At 35.9% G+C, this 23,677-nt stretch overlaps 2 protein-coding genes across 6 annotated transcripts; both read left to right on the forward strand.

The window, feature by feature from the left end:
• Positions 1 to 6,475: 6,475 nt before the first annotated feature.
• On the forward strand, positions 6,476 to 11,411 carry LOC111211726 (sucrose synthase 1-like). 5 transcript variants are annotated; one of them, XM_048767391.1, is made up of 13 exons: positions 6,476 to 6,503; positions 7,687 to 7,847; positions 7,954 to 8,080; positions 8,244 to 8,395; positions 8,477 to 8,669; positions 8,738 to 9,073; positions 9,150 to 9,245; positions 9,320 to 9,610; positions 9,692 to 9,858; positions 9,942 to 10,166; positions 10,252 to 10,815; positions 10,896 to 11,034; positions 11,123 to 11,411. In XM_048767391.1, the coding sequence occupies exons 2-13, from the start codon at positions 7,750 to 7,752 to the stop codon at positions 11,150 to 11,152; spliced, it is 2,418 nt and encodes an 805-aa protein (XP_048623348.1). In that variant the 5' UTR covers positions 6,476 to 6,503; positions 7,687 to 7,749; the 3' UTR covers positions 11,153 to 11,411. The 5 variants fall into 5 exon arrangements, with proteins under 5 accessions (XP_048623348.1, XP_048623351.1, XP_048623349.1 ...); XM_048767394.1 differs by lacking the exon at positions 6,476 to 6,503 and adding an exon at positions 6,766 to 6,783; XM_048767392.1 differs by lacking the exon at positions 6,476 to 6,503 and adding an exon at positions 7,291 to 7,308.
• An 8,482-nt stretch (positions 11,412 to 19,893) lies between these two features.
• On the forward strand, positions 19,894 to 20,645 carry LOC111211735 (auxin-responsive protein SAUR76-like). The gene has a single exon (XM_022713006.2). It carries the CDS (start codon positions 19,996 to 19,998, stop codon positions 20,377 to 20,379), a length of 384 nt encoding a protein of 127 aa, XP_022568727.2. The 5' UTR covers positions 19,894 to 19,995; the 3' UTR covers positions 20,380 to 20,645.
• The last annotated feature ends 3,032 nt before the right edge of the window (positions 20,646 to 23,677 follow it).

Genomic DNA, 23,677 nt, shown 5'->3' on the forward strand with positions numbered 1-23,677 from the left:
CCCGAGGAAAATAATCTAATTATCATGCATGGAATATTAAAAAAAATAAAAATAAATGTGCTACGAAGATTCTCATAAGTTCTACAGAAAGCTAGAAAAGTTAATCATATCGTAAACACATAGCATGTGGATTTGTCTCTGGAGAAATAAAAATTTCCTTGATGTTATCATTCATATGCATATTTACATCTTTTGATGAATAAAAAATTTGCAAATCCTTTTTAAGAAAAGTGTGGCGTGTGATAGATATCCATACTGTACCATATGATTTGTTCAAGAAAATGATGGATGATCCAATAGCAAAACTTTTACTGTATGGTGTTGCTTGCTTTAAGCTGTATCAATTATCGAAGAAGATGGAATTTCAATTCCAAAAAATTAGGCAAACCTAATGGAAATCATGTAACGTTTGACATCTACCTAAATAATCAAAAATGAACTTCATATAGTAGAAAGACAACACTATTCTACCTTGCATATTTTACGTTAATTTTATATGTTTTTCCAATAAATGGAAATCATGTAATGTTTGACAATTACCTAAAGGAATATCCATATTTTACGTTAACTTACTACTATCTTAGAGTTACTTTCATTTTATTAAAAACACTGAAAAGGTAAATGGTAGTTTACTTTAGATCAATATTTCTTTTTATCAATACTCAATCTGTTCTCACAAAGTATTAATCCTCCATAGCAATATATTTATTATATTATTCTTTTTTAAAATAACGCACTACGTACCAATAATCTATAGTTTACCTTGCGGATACACTGCTTGTGTTCTGGTCTTTCCATTGTTTATATAGACTTTGGCTTTCGTTTAATCAGAAGGCATATGCTGTAAATAAAATGATTTATGAATTTGCACAGGCCCCACACACACAACAAGACATAATGATTTTACTTTATTTTTTGGGTTAGGTGGAAACTCTATTGCTAATTGGTAATCACGCAAAATGCAACAGTGTTAGAGCACCATTAACGTTGAGGGTTTCTTAAATTTTTTTTTTTTTGATTTTAAAAAAATATATATATAAACGAATTAATCGCGAGTCGTCACGTGTTGGTGGGGTCCGTGAACAGTGCAAAAACTCCTCCAAAATCAATCCTAATTTGATATGTTTTGCGATAGGTTTTTGCAAAATTAACGGACCCCACTATTAAGAAACATTTTTAAAGTGCGCCGTTAATTATGCTCTTACTGGTAGTGGAAATGTAATTATGATTCATTAGCAAGCATTATTTTACAAGGGTCTCATTGTTATACCAGTTTTATCAAATTTACCAATCACAGACGTGGAATGAAGATAGTATTAGTAACTAACATTTCTGAAAAATTTATAACCTTTTCATATAGCCTCCTCTCTCTTGTTGTATCCTTTTAAGACCAACGAATGCTTTTGCTATTTGCCTTGGAGTTTCACCAAAAATATTGCTATTGCTCTTTTTAATTTTGAGCCAACTATTTTTTAGAAACAAAATATATCACAAGAGTTTGAACTTAAAACTAGATTAGCACTTCATTCTCTATGTTGAAAGACATTTGAGGTCTACAAATTATTTCTGCTTAATTTGAAGTCTGTTTTAGACAAATTAAGGCCAAAACTTAAAATTTTGAACCATAGATTTTTTTTTTCCTTAAAAGTCCTACATAAGTATCGATTTCCACATCTTGATGGTTATTAACTGCATTTTATATTTCTCCTTCTAGGTGGCCCAGGTATCATTTTCAAACATTTGGAAGACTTTGAAAAATTAACTAATTGTTGTCTAAACTATGAACCGTAAATGAATTTTGGAAATGTTAATTACTCAAATTTGCCGGAGATAACGCAAAAGTTTCGAAATCCACAGGCATCGTTGTTTTCTTGGGATAAAAACACATGCATCGTTCTTTTGCCGCGTTACGTACGAGTTCACCTCACCTTCCACATTTTAGAAAAACAAGAAAGCGAAAGAATGCTCAAGGCAAAGAATGAGAACTGAAGGAGATGTTGTTCAGAAGAAAAAAAAGAAAGAGAACTGAAGGAGAAAATGTTTAAAAAGATTAAAAAAATTAAAATTTAAAAATTCCACCCCATCCCATGTCCTCTAAACTCTTTCTTTGCACAACCATTAATATTTTCAATTAACCATTTGGTTATAGAAGTTAAAAAAGACCATTTGATTACAGTAACAAAACATCAGTAATTTTACCAAAAAAAAAAAAAAAAAAATCAATAAACGACTCAATACCGCTTTACCTTAAAGTCAAAACCATCCCACAGAAGCAAATAACAATGGACTGGTATGCGTTAGTGGATCAACTATTACTTTTTAACGTACGATTTAATCAGTTTCCATAATATTCAAATCCTGATATCAACAAATAATTATACAAATTGTCAGTATTTTACTATTTTTATCACTGAAAGTCGGTGGAAAGGCAACATCACAACCAACGTTGGCCTTATCCAAAATCCCTCTTACGTTTGGCTGGTGTAGCTCCCAGAGTCACTATACCCTCACTCCGCGTGTTACTCCACACGTGGTGGTCGTAGATACATGGAGACAAGTAGACAACACACATTTCTTTATACTATAAATGCTTCCGTCAAATACTTGTTCAAACCTACCAGTAATAATAATAATAGCTTAGCCAATGGTTTTCGACCCAACAATCTTTAAGAAAAAACTCTTACGCAACGGATGACACAAACCGCAATGGATGACACAAACCATCAACGGTTTTACTTTAAAAACCAATTGAACGTTTTGTTTCACAATTCACAAATCATACTAATTAAACCGTTAGCTACAAGTGGAAATGAATATTATTAAGGAAATGGATTGTTATTGTGAAATGAACTGTAAACTAGTAAGTATAATAGTCAAAATGTCAAATGATGGAACATCAGTAACAGTTTAACTGAGTATATTATAACCAAATAATAATAACAGTAGATGTTTCGGGACAGGTGGTCAATTTGAATAAGTCCGCAATTACATTTGGTACCAAAGTGGTTATTGAGCTAAAAGACAAGATCAAGTCTATTACGGGGATTATCAATGAAGGAGGATCATGCTCATACCTAGGATTACCGGAGTGTTTCAGTGGATCAAAAACCCAAATTCTTGCGTTCATCTATGATAGGCTTAAGGGCAGACTGTCTGGTTGGTTTACGAAATTGCTATCTTTAGGTGGCAAGGAGATCCTCATCAAAGCAGTAACTATGGCGATGTCTGTTTATGCTATGTCATGTTTTAAACTGACAAAGAAGAGCTGTGAAAATTTAACCAAAGCGATGGCCGACTTTTGGTGGAACTCCCTTGAGCACAAAAGAAAGATTCACTGGCTGAGCTGGACAAAGTTATGTCTAGCCAAGGAACAAGGTGGGCTCGTGTTTAAGGATATTCAAGGGTTTAATCAAGCTTTGTTAGCGAAACAGGCATGGAGGATCCTGGATAATCCTGAGTCTATGTTTGCTCGTGTCTTCAAAAGCAGATACTTTCCTCAAAAAGACTTCCTCTCAGCTACAATGGGGCCACGACCTTCGTATGCGTGGAGAAGTATCCAATTCGGCAAGGAGCTTCTCATACAAGGCCTGAGAAAACAGCTTGGAAATGGTAAATCTATTTCGGTATGGGTTGACGAATGGATTGTTGGTGAAGTCCCAAGAAGACCTCTCATGAAGAACATTTTCGTGGACCTTATGCTCCCAGTGGCAGCTCTATTGAACATCCACAATAGGTCTTGGAATATTGATAAGCTGCACGAGCTATTCTATGAGGCTGATGTAGTCAGTATTCTGGCCATGAATCCAATTTTCGAGATGGAAGATTACTGGGTGTGGGTGCATAACAAGAGCGGGGCGTATTCAGTTAAATCTGGTTACTGGCTCAGAAACAGGGTGAGTAGAGCTGAAGAGATAAGAGAAGCGGAGGTAAGACCATCACTCAACGACCTCAAGTCTGAAACTTGGAAGATCAAAGCTCCACCGAAGATTAAAATGTTTATATGGAGGGCGATCAGTAATGTTATCCCTGCAGGTGAACTTTTGGTAAGAAGAGGGATCAGAATGGATCCGGTGTGTCAGACTTGTGGGTTTGAAGGTGAATCAATCAATCACATTCTATTCACATGCTCTATTGTGAGACAGGTTTGGGCTTTGTCTAGTGTACCAAGTCCAGAAGGGGGCTTTGATCTGGTGTCTCACTTCTCTAATTTTCACTTTCTCCAAAGGATGATGAAAGAAGATAAAGTTCCGTTGAGAATTTCGAAGGTTATTCCTTAGGCTATATGGTTCCTATGGAAGTTCCGCAATGGAATCTTGTTTGAAGATAGAAGGTTCACTGCGCCAGAGATTGTGGGGAAAATGTATGAAGAGGCTGAGGTCTGGTTCATGGCTCAGGTTGCAGAGAAGAATAGAGTGGAAGAACTAAGGGCTGAAAGTCAAGAGAAGAAGGTTTGGGAAGCGCCTCAGAATGGATGGGTAAAATGCAATGTGGGTGTTGATTGGAATAGAGAGGAAAAGATGGGAGGAGCAGCTTGGGTGGTCAGAGATCTTAAAGGGAAAGTGATGATGCTTAGCAGAAGAGCTTTCTTCAATACTGGAAGTAAGTGGGAGGCTACTTTTAAGGCCTTGATGTGGTCGGTTGACAGCATGGCGTCTCACAAGGTCAATAGGGTGATAATAGCAATGGAAGACAAATCTTCGGTGGGGATGATTGTTCGACCCAAGGCCTGGCCAAACTTCAGATTTGAAGCTCTTCAGGTTCTAAAATGTTTGTCTAAAATAGAGTGGTGGAGAATAGGAGGGGAAGAAAGATGCACTAACAGAGGAGCTTTCCTCATTGCTCAGAGTGTAACCAAAGGAAAGCGTTATTATTCTTACGTGGCACAAGGCTCTCCTAGTTGGTTACATGCTTTGTTCGAGAATGAGGAAATCAAATCCTCTGTATAGGTATATGGCAGTGAAGAGGCTTCATTTTTTGGTTCTGATGATTGGGAGAGTAATCTCATCACGCTTGGTTGGTTTTTTGGGAAGTTATGTAGATAGGAGATGGTTGTTTGTAGTGATAATCGAGTTCTAACTTGATGTTGTTGTATCCAAACTTTGATGCATGATCTAATATAAGTTACAGATGCCAAAAAAATAATAATAACAGTAGATGTTAGTTATATCCTTAACAAATGCCTAATAACACACGAGTCATTTTAGAAACACATGTTTTTCGGGGATAAACTTAGAAAAAATAGAAATACATGTTAACGTAAATTTCTGAAAAATAATTTAAACAGTCAAAAAGTTATGAAGTCACGTATCCCCGACCTAATGTCCTTCATTATGTAGGTTACAAACTTCGATCAACAGTTCTTTCTTTTGTGTTCGATAATATTTACTTATCAATATCTTTCCATCTGTAAAGTAAACATTACTTCTAGCCCAACTGAATATTTACAATTATTTTTAAAATATAAGTAATTTAATGATTTTTGCTCTTTTGTTCTTTCACAATTTGAAATATGTTAGTGATCTATTTTTCATCAGTTTATTTCTTCGTCCCCTTTTCATCATTTTAGTGAAAAATGTATATTAAATTCTAAAAGTGTGATAGAGAAAAATATATGATCAATTAATTGAATTAAAGAAAGAAATAAAAGTGTTAACATATCTAAGTTAAACGTGTTCATAAACAAAGCTTGGTAGAAAAGTTTGAAAAAAATGAAATGAGAGAGTCAGAGAGATGTTTCAGCTCATTTGTCAAACCATAAAAGTTCTAAATCCTTTTTGGTATAGGCCTCTAAAAATGTGGAACCGGCCCTATCATCGCATAAAATTTGCTTAATTTTTTTAAGCAGAAAAAGACAACAAAAGATCATTTACCAAAATAATAATTAAAATTTCTGTATTCTAGGATATTATAAGTTTAATTTAATAAATTAGATTAAACTGTATTTGATTGCATAATTATTCAAAATAAAAAGTCGTCAAAAAAATCATTGAAAATTAGTTTTTTTTCTCAAATTGTGTTGCATTTGATTTCAATTTTTTTTTAATATTTTAGTCCTAAAATATCGACAAGGTTTTTAATAAATTTTCTTGTTGGCCAAGTGTAGGATAGAGGGAATCATTTAAATCAAATTTAATTACACTAACTTCTTAATCCAAAGATAGGATTCGGATGTCTCTGTTTGAGGATAAAATACTGGTAATTAATTGTTCATATATCCGTCTTATTACATAGATAAGGAAAATGTAAACACTTCCAGAACCATCTTTTTTCCTAAAACGCCTTTTTACATTGACTTTCAAATCCATTTCTCTGAGTTTGGAGCCCAAGTAAAAAAAAACTAAAGGAAACAAATTAACAAAGGAAGTAAATTATCAAATTTATCTATTTATTTCTATCCAACTTACCGAAAATTGCATAAAGCTTTGATAATGCGTCTCTATAAATATGAAAATGTATCAAACAAATCCTCCACCATTCACTGAAACCCCTTCTCTCTACTCCAGGTTCTCTTCTTCTCATTCTTCTTTTGTTTATCTTTTTGGTCTTTTTTTATATAAAGCTTTCTGGTTTTTATTCCAAGTTATTGTTTTATAGTTTTCTAAATCCTAGTGCTAGCGAGATAAGAATTTTAATTTGTTTTCTGTGTTTATTTTTCTTAAGAAAACAGAAAAATAAGATGAATCACAACAATATCTTGTCCTTTTCCTTAGAAAATTCTTGCCTGAAAAATCTCTGGCTAGAAAATTAACACCAAATGTCTATATATTCTGGAGAACCAGTCCTGTTCGTATTCTATTTTCTCGCCCTTTTATTATTTTTGTAAGTTGGAATTTTTCCAGCTGTGTTCCAAAGGGAAAAAAAAAGAGTATCACGCCTTTCTTTAATTTGATCTAACATTTTCGGAAAATTCTTTTGAATGCTGAATTCTGAATATATTTTCCTAGAAAAAATTATATCCAAATAAGGAATCCACTATAGATATTATTGTACCTGTCTCGGGAATCGAGTGTTTATTTTCATTTATTTTTGCTTTGGTTAAAATCTTATTTTCTTAAAATATAACATAGATATTTGTATCCAATTTTAAATATCTTTTCGTATAAAGCCATGGTGTATTTTTGTCTTTTTCATTTATTTTTGCTTTGGTTAAAATCTTATTTTCTTAAAATATAACATAGATATTTGTATCCAATTTAAAATATCCTTTTTTTTCTCATGGTATATTTTGTCTTTATATTATATATCTTTGCATCCGCTTTTTTAAGGTCACACTTGGATTTAAAATGCGACAAAGATGTCTATGAGGAGGTTGGTTTTAAACACCATTGCTTTAAAACGGATGGTGGATAGAAGTGTTTAACGAAACTAATGAAATGATCTTAAGATAACCTCATAAGATATCATTTTCAATTTGTACACGTCCAAGTTCGATGTAGGCTCGAACAATTATTTTAGTGGTCAATATTTTGAATTTAATAACCTCCATGGTTTTCTCGTAATACATTAGAAGCTTAAGGCTCAAAAAAGAAAGAAAAAAAGTCAAGTTTTTGATCATATTTCTTGATTTTCTCGTTATAATACATAGTTTTATCTGTATATAAATATGAATGTTGGGCAAACACAAAACTTACATCTTATTCTCATCATCTTATATTCTTTTTCCTTGTGTTATTCTCTTCTCTGCAGTTTCCAAGAAAAAAAAAAAAAACTCTGTTATCACTGTTTCCTGCGTCTCTCTGTTAAGGATCAATGGTGAACGGTGTGTTAACGCGCGTCCACAGCCAACGTGAGCGTTTGAACGAAACGCTCGCTGCTCAAAGAAACGAAGTCCTTGCCTTACTTTCCAGGTACTCTCTCTCATCAATCTCCTTTTTTTATTAAAAAAATGGCTAAGAAGAAGAAGAACAAAAAGAGTTTGATCACACTTCCTTCACGTGATGATGATCTTTGTAGGGTTGAAGGCAAAGGTAAAGGCATCTTGCAACAAAACCAGATCATTGCTGAATTCGAGGCTTTGCCTGAAGAAACCCAGAAGAAGATTGAAGGTGGTGCTTTCTTCGACCTTCTCAAAACCACTCAGGTACATTCACTCAAATGGGTTACTACTGAAAGTTTTGATCTTTATTGTAGTGAGAGTTTTTGATCTTTATGGTGGTTAAAGTTTTGGTCTTTTTGGTGGTTAAAGTTTTGATCTTTTGGTAAAAAGTTGTAATCTTTTTGGATTGGTATGGGTAAAAAAACAGGAAGCAATAGTGTTGCCACCATGGGTTGCTCTTGCTGTGAGGCCAAGGCCTGGTGTTTGGGAGTACATAAGAGTCAATCTCCATGCTCTTGTTGTTGAGGAGCTTACACCTGCTGAGTTTCTTCATTTCAAGGAAGAGCTTGTTGATGGAGTGTATGTGTTAACCATTTTTTTCTAAGTTCAGTTCTGTTTTTATTTTTATTTTCTAAATGATGGTAACTTTTGAAATCGCAGTAAGAACGGTGATTTCACGCTTGAGCTTGACTTTGAGCCGTTTAATGCCTCTGTCCCTCGCCCAACGCTCCCCAAGTACATTGGAGATGGTGTTGAGTTTCTCAACCGTCACCTCTCGGCTAAGCTCTTCCATGACAAGGAGAGTTTGCTTCCTTTGCTCAAGTTCCTTCGACTACACAGCTACCAGGGAAAGGTAAACTGATCAAATCCCTAAGAGTCTCTTCTTTCTTAAACCCTGAATCTTGTGTGTTTGATGTGTAGACCCTGATGCTGAACGAGAGAGTTCAAAACCTCAACAATCTGCAACACATCTTGAGGAAGGCAGAGGAGTATCTGGCAGGTCTTTCACCTGAAACGCCTTATGAAGATTTTGAGGCCAAGTTTGAGGAGATTGGTCTTGAGAGGGGATGGGGAAACAATGCCGAGCGTGTCCTTGACATGATCCGTCTTCTTTTGGACCTCCTCGAGGCCCCTGACCCTTGCACTCTAGAGAACTTTCTTGGGAGAGTCCCTATGGTGTTCAACGTTGTCATCCTCTCTCCACATGGTTACTTTGCTCAGGACAATGTTCTTGGTTACCCTGACACTGGTGGTCAGGTCAGGACCCATTCAACTCTCTCCTCTTCTACACTTGTTGTTCTGTCTTGAGCTCAAATAGTTCTGATCTTTGCAGGTTGTTTACATTCTGGATCAAGTCCGTGCCATGGAGACAGAGATGCTCCAACGTATTCAGCAGCAAGGACTCAACATTACTCCAAGAATTCTCATTGTAAGCTCTCAGTTGATTTTGGATTCTTGACGATGTCTGAATCTGACTGTGTTTGTGTTTTACTTCTGTTGCAGCTCACTAGACTGCTCCCTGATGCAGTAGGAACCACATGTGGTGAGCGTCTTGAGAGAGTTGATGGATCTGAGTACTGTGACATCCTCCGTGTGCCCTTCAGAACAGAGAAGGGTATCGTTCGCAAATGGATCTCAAGATTCGAAGTCTGGCCATATCTAGAGACTTACACCGAGGATGCTGCCGTTGAGCTTGCTAAAGAGTTGAAGGGCAAGCCTGACCTTATCATTGGTAACTACAGTGATGGCAACCTCGTTGCCTCTTTACTGGCACACAAACTTGGTGTCACTCAGGTTAATACACTTCTCTCAGTTTAAATGTTTCAGTTGTGTAAGCTTCAAGCTAATGCTGTGTGAGTTCTTCCTTTGTCACAGTGTACCATTGCTCACGCCCTGGAGAAGACAAAGTACCCTGACTCGGATATATACTGGAAGAAGCTTGACGATAAGTACCATTTCTCATGCCAGTTCACTGCAGATCTATTTGCAATGAACCATACTGATTTCATCATCACAAGTACTCTCCAAGAAATTGCTGGAAGGTATTGGATTGCAAGAAATAGTTTCTGAGAAAGTGTTTGTTTCAGTTATATAAATGCTCTTTTGGTTCATTTTATGTTTGCAGCAAGGACACAGTTGGGCAGTATGAGAGCCACACGGCCTTTACTCTTCCTGGACTGTACCGAGTTGTTCATGGCATTGATGTGTTTGATCCCAAGTTCAACATTGTCTCTCCTGGTGCTGACATGAGCATCTACTTCCCATACACTGAGGAGAAGCGTAGATTGACTAAGTTCCACCCAGAGATTGAGGAGCTCCTCTACAGCAATGTTGAAAACGAAGAGCACTTGTAAGCTTTTGATGACTTCATCTTTAGTAAACGTTTGTGATTCTGGATTTCTGGATCTAATCTTTATGTTCTCCTTTTGAAACAGATGTGTGCTCAAGGACAAGAAGAAGCCAATCCTCTTCACAATGGCTAGGCTCGACCGTGTCAAGAACTTGTCAGGTCTTGTTGAGTGGTACGGGAAGAACAAACGCCTGCGTGAGCTTGTTAACTTGGTGGTTGTTGGAGGAGACAGGAGGAAAGAGTCAAAGGACAACGAAGAGAAGGCCGAGATGAAGAAAATGTATGACCTCATTGAGGAATACAAGCTCAACGGCCAGTTCCGTTGGATCTCCTCCCAGATGAACAGGGTTAGGAACGGCGAGCTCTACAGGTACATCTGTGACACCAAGGGTGCTTTTGTGCAACCAGCATTGTATGAAGCCTTTGGATTGACTGTTGTGGAGGCTATGACCTGTGGGTTACCAACATTCGCCACTTGCAAAGGTGGTCCAGCTGAGATCATTGTCCACGGCAAATCAGGTTTCCACATTGACCCTTACCATGGTGATCAGGCTGCTGATACTCTTGCTGATTTCTTCGCCAAGTGTAAGGAAGATCCATCTCACTGGGACCAGATCTCAAAGGGAGGGCTTCAGAGGATTGAGGAGAAGTAAAAAGAAACAAAACTCATATGCCTTCTTGTTCTTTTACTAGTTCATGAGACTTATCTTTTGTGTGTGTTTTTGGCAGATACACGTGGCAGATTTACTCACAGAGGCTCTTGACATTGACTGGTGTGTATGGATTCTGGAAGCATGTCTCGAACCTTGACCGTCTTGAGAGCCGTCGTTACCTTGAGATGTTCTATGCATTGAAGTATCGCCCACTGGTATGCATTCTCTCATCTTTAAAGCCTTCTTAAACACTTTGTGTGTGTCTCTAATGTGGTTTCTATGTTGTTCCTTTCTGTCTTATAGGCTCAGGCTGTTCCTCTTGCTCAAGAGTAATGAAGAAAAGAGAGAAAAAATGTGGAACCATTGAAGAGCTTGAAGATAATGGTTCCAGTGTTTGAAGAATATCAAAAATGTCTTTTGATTCCTATCATCATTTGGATTTAGGAGCGCTTTTGTGTTCCTCTTGCTTACTTTGTTGTTTCAATCCTTTTGTCTTTGTGTATTTTCTTTTCCTTGTCTTTCCGGCAATGGTTTGTACTCTGATTGTTGAGGGATCTCCCTTATGATTGGCAATGAGATATCGATTATTTTATCTTGAAATCTTGCATTTCTTCCAATATTTAACATTTTCCAACACTATAGAAACAGCGACAGAGTGTAATTCATAACTTGGTTTCTCCTCCTAAGCACATAACATGATGCACTCACGTTCACTGCCTGCCACCCCTAGAGGTACATACATTCAACTTCATTTCATTCACAAATGTTAAAAGCTCTTGTGCCAATTGCAACAGAATCAGTGACAATACTTCAAGTATTGTATTTTAAGAGTATCATTAATCTTTGCAAGTGGAGAGAGACGCATAAGTCAATAAACACCAACTTGTCTCACATGTCTTTCCTGTTTGGTATGGTATATGTCTCACATGTGTAGTGTAGTAATCTTTGTAATCTCAAAACGGATTTACATGTCGAAGTTATGTAGTATATGTGTGAAAACAACATTATCAAATAATAATATAATTAGGTAGAGATTGTAGGATATTATTTCTTGCGATGATTACAAATCGGAAACATCTCTCATTTTTATAACCCATGTGTCAGAGTTATTTAAAACAATATGATTAGTCCATATCATTTACATGTATCTCCGCCGTGTGATTGATTTCATATATTGGATTTACAAAAAAAAATGGTGCTTCTTGTTAGGGAATAATAATATGGAAAGAAAGGGATAATAATTTAGAGAGAAATTTTGGGTTTCCGACAATATGTCTCAAATGATATAATATTTTGAATAAAGACATCGAAGGATAAAAAAAGGTCCTCTCTCACCAACATACACTAAGTGGGGGAATAAAAACGGTTTATTTAGCATTATACTTTAGGTTTTGTTTTCAAAATGTATCCTCAGAATAAATGCATGGTTTTATTATCCAGAGTCCATGCACCACTTAAAAGTGGGGAACACACATGTGTGTGCATTCTCCTTCATTGGCTGAGGCACTTCTCCAAGTAATTAAGAACCAAAGTTATCATTAAAGGAAAGCAAAAATATATTTACTGAATTATGTACTTTTCTAGTTTAATTTTTCACATGTACTTTTAAAAGTTTAATTTGTAATTGGCTAGTTTTGAAAGTGTGTTTAGACAGATGGATAATATTGGTTTTATCTAAGACATAATGTTCTTAGATCCTTAATAAAGTTGGAGGTTTAAAAGAAAACATTTTTGGTTTATTAATATCATACATGAATTGTTATTATTTTAAAATAGTTAAAAGTTTAGCATTATAAGGACTAGGTGGCTACACTCCGGGCAAGCGCGGGGGTTGGTGTATTCTTTATCATCAATAATAGTGAGTGCGATCTTTTGGATGTTATTGTTTTAGTATCACCTTGTCTATTTTGTTTGTCTATTTGGTATCGTATTAAGATTACCTCTATTAACTGTCAATTTTATTTGTAAAATTATAACTATTTATTTTTTCTTTTCGTTAATTTTGTTGATTTTTTCCTTTCTTATCTGATATCATGGATTTTCATAATTGACGCCCCTCTCAAATGGAAGGTGTTGACTGTTGTCATTGTTAATTGTACATTTGTAATCAATCACTTGGTTACAACTATCAATTGTCTTCAACGTGTAGGTGGTTTCTATTGCTCTTGTTGTTGAACGCCATCTTCATGTTTGTTATTTATGCTTTCGCCTCCGTTATATTGTGACTTTACGTGCAGGAAGACCATATTATATACACGTATTAAACTTGTATTTTGTATGTTTTCCAGTATTTGTGATTCAGTGGGTTAAGTGACCGCTAGAAAAACATTATCGAGATAGTTTAATACCAATTGATTAGTAGTCTATCCTACATGTCACTATGCTTGTGTTTTCCAGCATATTTCGTCAGTTGTTTGATCTTAACTAATACATGGTCTCAAACATCTCGAAAAATAAATATGCCTTTCATACTCACATTTTATGGAACCAGCTCTGGCCAATAGTAATGCGAGAAGGTTCAATCCGAACTTCCTAAACAAAAAACCTTATTTGCAAATCCAACATATAGCACATGATTCAGTTACTATGTTGAATAATTGAAAGAAGTAACATGTAAAAATATTGTACTTTTATATTTGCTTGGTGATGGATATGACTCGAGTAAAGAGTTCATGTTGTTATCAAAAGCAACAACATGTTAAGAACAATAGATTATGATCAATGGCTTGTAGCTTTATTATTAGTAGATCACAAAGTGTCAATCAAGAAGACTGGAACCAGCATCAGAAATTGCAACATATTTGTTCGCATCCTCTACTATGAATAAAGTCAAGAAAGTCATCGGAATGTTTGCTTTTTACCTCGACATATATAATATAACCATAAGCTGGAAAGAAAAGAATACACGTTAAGAAAGAAGAAAAAAAGACTAAATATATCAAGCAAGATTCAATATTGCATAATAACTTTGATATAAACCTAAATCATCAGTCTGAAATTCATCACTCTTGGCAAAGATGACACCCTAACCAAGGAAGAAAAATAAGGTCAGACTAAATCATCATCAGGAAAAAGTATCATCAAACTGGGGAAAGATACAAACTGATATGACTAAAACATAATAATCTGAAACTGAAAATGACAAAGTAAACCCACACAAAATTTAAACACAATACGATGAAAAAGTAAGAAACCTAATAGAGAACCTTAAAAGCAACCAATAAAACTGAAAAAAAAACAGAGTCCAAAACTGAAAAAAACATAGAGATAGAATTATGTGTACTTTATACAACGCATGGCATTGCATCTAAAGTTTGTGTTCTTCTTGGTCAACAATCTCAAACGTTCACTTAAATAGATAAATCTCATTCAAAAGCATTTTGGACATCATAAAATTACGGTACCAAATTCCTAATATCAAAAGGAAAGAATTAAACATACGAAAGGTTTTGTTGAATGTTGACATTTGTATTACGTGAAAATTTTATTTGGTTATGACGATAACGTTACGCTGAGACCCCACCATTCAAGAATCGCTATCGGAGATCTGAAGGTTCTCCATTGATCCACATCTTGCGTTCCTCCTCACTTGCTATCTTTGCTAAAAAATTTCCCGAGCTATACAAATATACAATTGAGTAAACAAAAATCTTAAAATTAGATTACTGGCTTTAAAATATGAGTCGGTGAGTGTGATCCAGAGATAGCTAGAAAAATCCAGGAGTTTGGTTATGAGAAGCTAAACTGAAATAAACTAACAAAAGAAAGAAGAAAGTAATGGTGGCAATAAACTCAACGATGTGCATCAACGATTTGCTTTGAACTCTCTATCTTTATTTATCAGTAACGTTTTTATATTGAAACACAATTGATCTGAACTAATATGAATGTATCTTACCGAAGTATTTGGTTTTCCTCGAACAATCTGAAAACGTGTTTACGATCAAGGTATGACAGTGTTCAATATCTCCTTTAACATTATCAAGCATTCTCCCAGATGCATCACTTGGATCAATCTTTGATTCTCTGTCTATAACCGTGAAGACAGATGTGTGAATGTTAGTGGTCTTGCGTACATGATGCAGCTGCATTGGTAGCTTTGCTGGAATCAGGAGACAATAAAATCAAATGAGAAATAGTTGCAGCTGCTATGGTGAAGGCAAAGAAAGCCTTTTAAAAAAAACAAACAAAACAGATTATCCTTTAGAATGGTTAAGACAAGAACCGTTTAAATTTTCTGAAATTTGTTTTGGTGTGTTACCTTGAAAATCATAATCGAGTGTTGCTTTTCCATTATCCTTGCACGTGCATATAAACTGTCGGTGTAAGAAGCGAAGAGGATGAAGAAAGAATCTAAGAAACCGATACCGCGATACCCCTAACGATTCATTTTTCCATCATATTTATTCTTATCTACTTTCATCACTTTCACCTCTGCGCAGAATAAAGCAAGCGTTCTTATGCTTCCGACCGCCTCGTTGGCACTCTCACCTGACAGTGACAACTTTGTACTGAAAGTTACTCCAAAAGTGGACATAAGTAGGATATTTGATATCGTTACCTTTGCATCTGCGCTTACGACGACCATGAACTTCTTGTAGATATAACCACAAAGCCCGATCACGGAAGCATCGCTAGAACAATGAAATCTAACTGCTAGCTCGCCACTAACGGGATGACCACATCAGCCGTGACAAACGCAAGATTATTTTAGGTTTGAACCAAATGCATCTCCGGCTAAACCACGAACCGTAGTATCATCAGAAGAGAGCTTGGCTCCAATAGCAATACTTGAATTCTAATTCTCATCGACTGATCCAATTTCCACGTGAACCCCTTTCTCATCAGCTGCAAAAGTTTACATCCGACAATAGAGAGAAATATCGTTTGTGCCGGGTAGACCACCATTGAAACTACATCGAGAAGAATCGAGATCGATTGCCTAAAATATTGTATCGGGTTTTAATTGGTCACATGATTTGACAAATGATTCTGTCACGGTAGAGATTAAAATCTCAGAAGTTGTTGCTAGATGTAACGGTGGATGATCGGCTTCCTTTAATATAAAATAAGGGATACACTGAACCGTCGATTGGATTGAGGAGAGGTAGAGAAAGAAGATGCCGATGAGTAGGAAAAAAATATATTAAAATGCCGGAAGGGGAATCGCAAGCAACGAAGGAGATGGTGAAGATGTCGATTAACCTAATCTTCCTATATGTCTGTATTAACAGACTGGGCCAGATACTAAGTCCAATAAATTGAAAATCAATTAGCCCAATCTTTTCTCGAAGCCCATGCGTTACCATCTATTTTTACACAAACAGACACACGGCGCAACTCTGTGACTCAGACTTATATGAGACAATGATGAAAAGAACCCTAACTCGTGTTAAACGAAGACAGTTTACAATATGGAAAAACTATAATTGTTGTTTTTTCATATAACGTGATGAACCTCATTTAAAAATAAAAGTCATAATACACTTGTAGGCCCGGCCCACAGAGAAAACTTAAGAAGCAAAGGTTTCCGACCTTCATAAATATATATTAGTTTCAGCCATCAATGTACAAAGTATCCTTTTGTTTAGTGGTATAAATGTTGGTGTTTGTATCTCAATAACCCGGGTTCGAGCAACAGACTTGACACTTTTTTCACACTTTTTAAAAGTGGGATCCATCAAAATGCTGACGTGTCGGCTCAGGAATGAGGCAAATGCCTCATTATATTATAGATTATTGATCGTGGATAGTGTATCATGAATTGTCTATCATTGATCAATGAATCCTATGCTAACAATTATTAGAGGCATAAAGAGATTGAAGACAATTAATAATCATATGTTAACAATTGTATTGCTTGTAAAATCGCTCTCCTGTGTCTACTATCTCACTAGCAAATCGTATCATGATAACCACGGGGTGGTAGCATAGTGATAATTTTTTGGAGCCTGGTATGTACTGATATCAAATTTGGGTTTGATTTCTTATAAGAACTAAATTTTCATTATTTGACCAGTCTAGGTTTAGACTTCGGCCCAAGTCGTTAACATGGTGGATCGTAACAGATGATCGGTCCACCCTCTAGCATTAGTCGGAAGGTATTTCAAACTCGGGTCAGATAGTGTGGTAGCTAATCTACTATGTAGCACTAAGTGTATTCTTCCCGGGATCGACTTATCATTACTTGGCCAGTCTGGACCTGAACTTCGACTAAAGTGATTAACATGGTGGATCGTAACAGATGATCGGTCCACCTCTGGCATTTGTCGGAAGATATTCAAATTTAGGTCAGACAGTGTAGCACTCTGTAGCACTAAAAGCGCTTCTCTTGGGTCGACAGGATCAGCAGATAGAATATATATATATAATATCATATTACGATACTAGAGACGCGGAAAGTTTGTTTTCATAAAATATTTTTAACACTTGTTTAATTTTGAAAATGTTTGATTATATATTGGTTATGAATGTCACTAATAGAGTAAAAAAATTGGCGAGAAAATATTTACCCTATACCCAACTCATATGTTACCAATTAAGTAAAACAAAAGTTCATCAACCTGTGCTGGTTACTAATTAAAATGAGTAAATAGGTTAATGTTTTTCCTTCATTGTTTTTGTAGAGGGAAATAAGTTATAAAACTACTTTCAATTTTTCACTCTAATTTTTCCTTCCACTTACCCTACTTTATTTATTCCAAGTTACTCTATGACTTACCGATCACACTAATTATGTAGGAATCATTATTTAGGTGGTTCCTCTTCTTTCTTTTTAATCTTATATGACCAGTCTAATATGACCAGTTTTATCAAACTGCTGCAGAATCGCATAGCCTTTAGTGACCATGGTTACCAAGATGGTTATAACAAGAAATAATTATCGCCATCAATATATTAAGGTATTGAATCAAAAAATATTTTGTAAGTGCTAAATAAAACGGTGTTTTAAAGAAAATTGTCCTTTGGCTTCTAAGAAAGTTTTTTTTTAGTTCAACATGTAAACACGATTAGTTACTCTGTATCTACTAATTTTATTTTATTATTTTGTTGAACTGCAAATTTGAAGGAGAACCAAAGCCTTCAATTTTTTTGGGAAAGAAAACTTAGTCGCCTAAACGGTACGTATACGCCGGAACTGGTCCCATGAGTTAAATGGTTCATTTACAGCTTGACGCTTTGACGTGTGAAGAGTCCGCCGAAAAATATGAAGTTGAAGTAATGAAGTTCTTCTCTATATCCTTTTCTCCTTTTTCATCTTTATTTGGACTCTTCCGGCGACTTCCGCCAGTCTTTTCTTGCGCAGTTCTAATTAATATTATCCTTAGGTTTAATAAGAAGATTGATAAATATTTTTTTCATTTCTTTTATAAGTAGACAAACTAGGAGGTGGTGTATTTAAGTATTACTCCCTCTGTTTCCGAAAGTAAGATGTTTTAGATTTTTTACTTGTTCCACGAAGATAGATTTTCTATATGTTTAAAGTATTTTTTTATACTTTTAAGAAACATTAAATGAAAATATTTGAATTGATCAAATTTCATTGGTGAAAAGTTATTGGAAAATGTATAATAAAGTAAATGAAAAATTAAATTATAAACATTTATTGAATTCTTAATTAACGTAAACATTTTAGAAAATCTTACTTTTGGGAACACTAGGAGTAGTATTTTGGTTATATGATTAAAAAGACAGTTGATGCTCTTATGTCTGCCTATTAAGATAACAATTAATAGCTATAAAAATAAGACAAATCTACGGGAACTCACATGCTGTAACAGTAGTCGCCAAATACAATGTAAATAAATCTGCACAAAAGAATAATGTGGGAGTCTAGTCTAACCACAATAACATGACAAATTTTATTTACAATTTAATACATATGATTTTGTAACATGTTATGTGGAAAGGGATTGATAATTCGAAAGAAATAGTATAGTATACTAGCTTAACCATTTACATACCTACCAAATAAGAACTCGTGAAGCCGTTTTTAAAGTTCATGAACCATGCATCTCCTTTAGTTGTTGAACTAATTTATTAGTATAATTAAGTGATTACGTAAAGTTTAAAGTTTTTATTAATTTATATTGTTCTTGGACACTAGTTTGGTGAGGATTCACAGTCTTCACGTTAATTTTCCCAGATGGAAATGCAATATGAAAAAATGTTTCATATTAGAATTTCATTTATGCAAACTTGAACTCACCAGAACATGAATATTCACCGTGAATATTGTTGTCGCAGATACGTTGTGATCATCAAATAACATAACTAAATAATGATAGTCTAGTGGTGAGAGGTAATTTGAGACAAATCATAAACAGTGGCTGAGACTTGAAGTTAAGACATGTGGGTCAAAGGGAGAGACTTTGAACAATTCACCACAATAATAACTGTGTAAATAAGCCTAAAACTAAACTTTTATCAATTTCATATGGGTACTTGACAAAATGAAGATGAAACCACGCTTTAGATTTCATTTGAAACTCGGACTATACTAGTTGTCGGGAGATTAAGAGCATGATTAACCCGAAGTTCTTAGAATGAGGTTCTTAGCGGAAGTTAAGAAACTGTTTCTTAACTCCCGCTAAAAACCTCAACCCCGGGTTAATCATGGTCTAATTAGTTAGGTATCGGCCCAGATATTTTCATGCGAAATAATAGTGTTTCACTCCGGAACGTCGTTACTCCTTACCAGAATGTAGTTAAGACGTTACCAAAATTTACTTAAAATAGAATCATCATGGATCAATGATGTATATGGCTGACTGTGATAACGAAAACTTTTGGAGTGATATGAGTATACAATTATATGTATTTAAATTATGAAAATCACTCAACTTTTTGCGCATGTGACACTCGCTCTATCTTTCTCATTCATAATCATTATTTTTTCGAATAAATTGCGATTATAGGAAACATATTTGGAGTAATACTCGTTGCTATTCGAATCAGCTGATAAGATATCTGAGGTTTATCAATTTTCGTTTAAAAAAAAAAGTTGTTACCAAAACCAATAAATAATTACGAATGTACCCCTGTCAACTTAGTATAAAGAACCCTACTCTCCCTCTTTCTTCGACACCAACATCTCTCTCCTTCTCTCTCCCACTCACCGGAAAACTCACTCAGACGTACATCTCCGGCTTCAGACTCTCCGAACAGCATCGAAAATGGCGAAAGGAGGTAACAAACTGATGAAGTTAAAGTCAGTTTTGAAGAAGTTCAACTCGTTCAACACCAAGCCAAACCAGCAACCGGCTCCGACCAATCACGGTCGATCCTCTGCCGTGAGTGCATTTCCCTCAGGAGACCTTCACACCGTCTACGTCGGCAGAACCCGTCGTCCGTACCACGTGAGCTCCGACGTCGTGAGCCACCCGCTCTTTCAGGAGCTAGCGGCGGTGGATGGTGGATGCGGCGGCGAGGACGGTGCGATCGCAGTGTCGTGCGAGGTTGTCTTGTTTGAGCATTTGCTTTGGATGCTCGAGAACGCCGACACCGACGAGTCACGCCCCGAGTCGGTCCACGAACTTGTCGAGTTCTACGCTTATTAACTTACGATTAGTTTTAGGTGCAAACATATATATATATAATTAATGATTTATGTTTTGTATATTCTATACTCTGTATACTTTATACAGTCTTTTGTTAAAATCTTTCTTTTCATTTAAGTGATACAACAACCAATAAATAAATATTTCAATATGTAAACATTGGCTTGCAGTTTGTAATATAAAAATGTTTTTCTATTAAAAAAAGGATTGCAACGTCAATGTAGTCATGTATATCAATCAACTAATAGACTGGATATATATATATATTGGGAGCTAGGTCGGTCAAATGGGTTGTTGACTTGACTGTGCTGGTGGCTGGCGCGAACAAGATCAATCACGGTTTACAAAATTCAAAATTTATGCCCTCATCAAATAATTTCATTTAATTTATCTTAGATAGATTGGCCCACATATACGGATATATGTTTTTACACAAAATATAAGTATAAGATTAATATATATACATTATTTTGAAAAAAACTGAACATAAATATATTTTAAATCCAATTTTATGTATAAGTATATAGTATAACATATATAAATAGTTTTAAATTATAAAAATTAAACCATTTTAAATATATAAAAGATGATAAATTTAAAATAATTTTGCAACAATTATACTAATATCTACAATCATATAAATACATAAAATAAGTAAAAGTAATATAAATAATAACATTAATAAAATATAATAATAATAATATTAATAGTTTTTTTTGAATATTAATGCTTAAAATTCGTATAGGCGTCCGCGTAGATCGCATAATGTCCGTCTAAACGCTATTATTCATCCGAATTATATAAATCCACATAAAACACTGTATAATATAAAAACAATACGATTGGCTACCGTATAGCGCCTAAACGCCATCTAGGCGGACGCCAAGACTGCATTTTAGAACACTGGTATATATATATATAAATAAGTAGTTTGAACTTTGAAAGAGTCTAGAGTCAGTTTTGAAGTTTGAAATAGTCTAAATTCTCTACTGATGTGTACTGAAATTTAGCTCCTTTATTCCCGAAAACAAAGATTTAATGAATGAGAAAATATATGCGTAACAGACAATATCTAGATGAAAATGTCTCTTACAAAATTCATGTAAGAAAATCATTTTGTTTGGTAAAATGAAAAGCAAAGAGAAATAAAAGCATATATTCTTCTCTTTTTTTGAACAAAATTTTAAGAGATAAAGCCGACGAAAAAGTTGCCAAAAAAATATATTTCCCTCAAAACAGAGCCATATGAACACAAAACTAAAATTACAATTCAAAGACACGATAAACCACTGGAAATCAAAACCTAAAGCTGAAACAAAGCAAAGATCGACTTCAACGGAAAATCAAACAAATGTATTTTCTAGAAATTGGATCACAAAACCACCATACATGGTTAACAATGCTATGGTTGAATGCCTGCTTGGTAAAATGTTCAGGTGTAGCCGGCCCTAGTTTTCTCCCAGACACGAATATCGAAGCAGCCATAGCAAATCCGTTTTCTGGCGCCGGTGGAGCTGGAGCTCGCCGGCGTTGGGATAAGCTTGTTTCTTGTTGTCTCTTGTTCACTTACCTGCTTTGCTCTGACTTCGTTCTTTTCCTTTTTCCCTTTTTAATCTTTCTGAAACTTGGATTTTCAAGATCTAGTCGACATATTTCCATGAGTCCACGGCAGCGACAGACAGAAGAAGAGAAACCATATGAATCAAACCCTCTCGATATCGCTATCTCTCTGGTGGGTTGTACTTTCAACTTCAAACATGGTATCCGCACCAGACAGTGCTACTTACCGCATCTCGGGTTCAAGCCCCGAAGACCTTCTTACCGGAGTGGCGCTGTCAAACTCGACGGTGGTGGAAGTGGTTTCTTTCACGGAGAAGCTCGCTTTGCTAATCAACCTTTTTGCTCCAGAAAAAGCTGAAGATGACTGTTAAGGAAATATAGTATACTCTGAGGCTCTATTTGTAAATACATAATACTTAAGTTTAACCTACGTATAACTCTGTATAAATACTCTTTGTATACCTAATGAGAATGTATTCAGTCTTCTCTCTATATGTTACCAGAGCCTTCTGTACCTAACTAAGCCGCCATCTCTCTTTTTCAAATTTTTCATTGAGCATCACCATGTCTAACAACTCAAACTCTCTGGCTTCAAACAGCGAGACCATTACTGTCTCCAACACCACCACTCTCCTCAACATTAACATGACAAATGTTACCAAACTTACCAGCTCTAACTTCCTCATGTGGAGCAGACAGGTTCATGCTCTCCTTGCTGAGTACGATCTGGCTGCTTTTATTGATGGATCTGGTGTTGTCCCTGATGCTACCATCACCTCTGCTGATGGATCTCTTGAAACAAATCCCTCCTACACTCTGTGGAAACGTCAAGACCGATTGATCTACAGTGGACTCCTTGGCGCAATCACCGTGACCCTGCAGTCAATTCTCTCAACCGCGACGACGACTGCGGAGGTCTGGACAATCCTCCAAGCGACGTATGCAAAGCCAAGTCGCGGTCATGTTCAACAGATCCAACATCAACTTCGCTCCTGGAATAAGGACTCCAAATCTATTAATGAGTTCTTTCAAGGTCTAACCACTCGCTTTGATGAGCTTGCCTTGCTTGGCAAGCCTCTTGATTCTGAAGATCAAATCGAACTTATCCTCAACGGTCTCCCAGAAGATTACAAAACAGTGGCTGATCAGATAGAAGGCCGTGACACTCCTCCATCTCTCACCGAGATCCATGAAAAACTTCTCAATCAGGAAGCCAAAATCCAACTCAACTCTGTTGCGACTTCTCCTGCCCCGGTTACAGCTAATCTCACAAACTATAAGGGCTCTTCAAACAACAACAGTAACAACAATACCTATCGTCGTGGAGGCTACTATGGTGGTTACTCACAACAACAACAATCATTCAACTCGCACTCTCAACAGGCACAACCTCGTGGTGGTGGCTATCAAGGGAAGTGTCAAATTTGTAGTGTCTTTGGACACAGCGGTCGTCGTTGTCCATAACTCCACGGTGGGAACTCCTCTTACATCAACCAACAACAGATGATGCCTCACTCCATCTCCTGGCAGCCACGAGCTAATGTGGCTCACGCCTCACTCTACAACCCCAATGCTTGGCTTCTTGATAGTGGCACCACACATCACCTTACGTCTGATCTCGACAACTTGGACATTCATCAAGAGTACACAGGAGGTGATGAAGTTGCAACAGCTGATGGTTCAGGTTTAAGTATCACACACTGGCTCTGCTTCTATCTTAACACCATCTAGATCATTG

Source organism: Brassica napus, chromosome C9 (assembly GCF_020379485.1).
Source record: "Brassica napus cultivar Da-Ae chromosome C9, Da-Ae, whole genome shotgun sequence".
NCBI lineage: Eukaryota > Viridiplantae > Streptophyta > Magnoliopsida > Brassicales > Brassicaceae > Brassica > Brassica napus.

Excerpts from the sequence above, each read along its gene's own strand:
- LOC111211726 (XM_048767391.1), top strand. The coding sequence starts at position 7,750 with ATGGTGAACGGTGTGTTAACGCGCGTCCACAGCCAACGTGAGCGTTTG. Across the intron at positions 9,246-9,319 it reads TTACTCCAAGAATTCTCATT|CTCACTAGACTGCTCCCTGA; the intron begins GTAAGCTCTCAG and ends CTTCTGTTGCAG. Across the intron at positions 11,035-11,122 it reads CATTGAAGTATCGCCCACTG|GCTCAGGCTGTTCCTCTTGC; the intron begins GTATGCATTCTC and ends TCTGTCTTATAG.
- LOC111211735 (XM_022713006.2), top strand. The coding sequence starts at position 19,996 with ATGGCGAAAGGAGGTAACAAACTGATGAAGTTAAAGTCAGTTTTGAAG.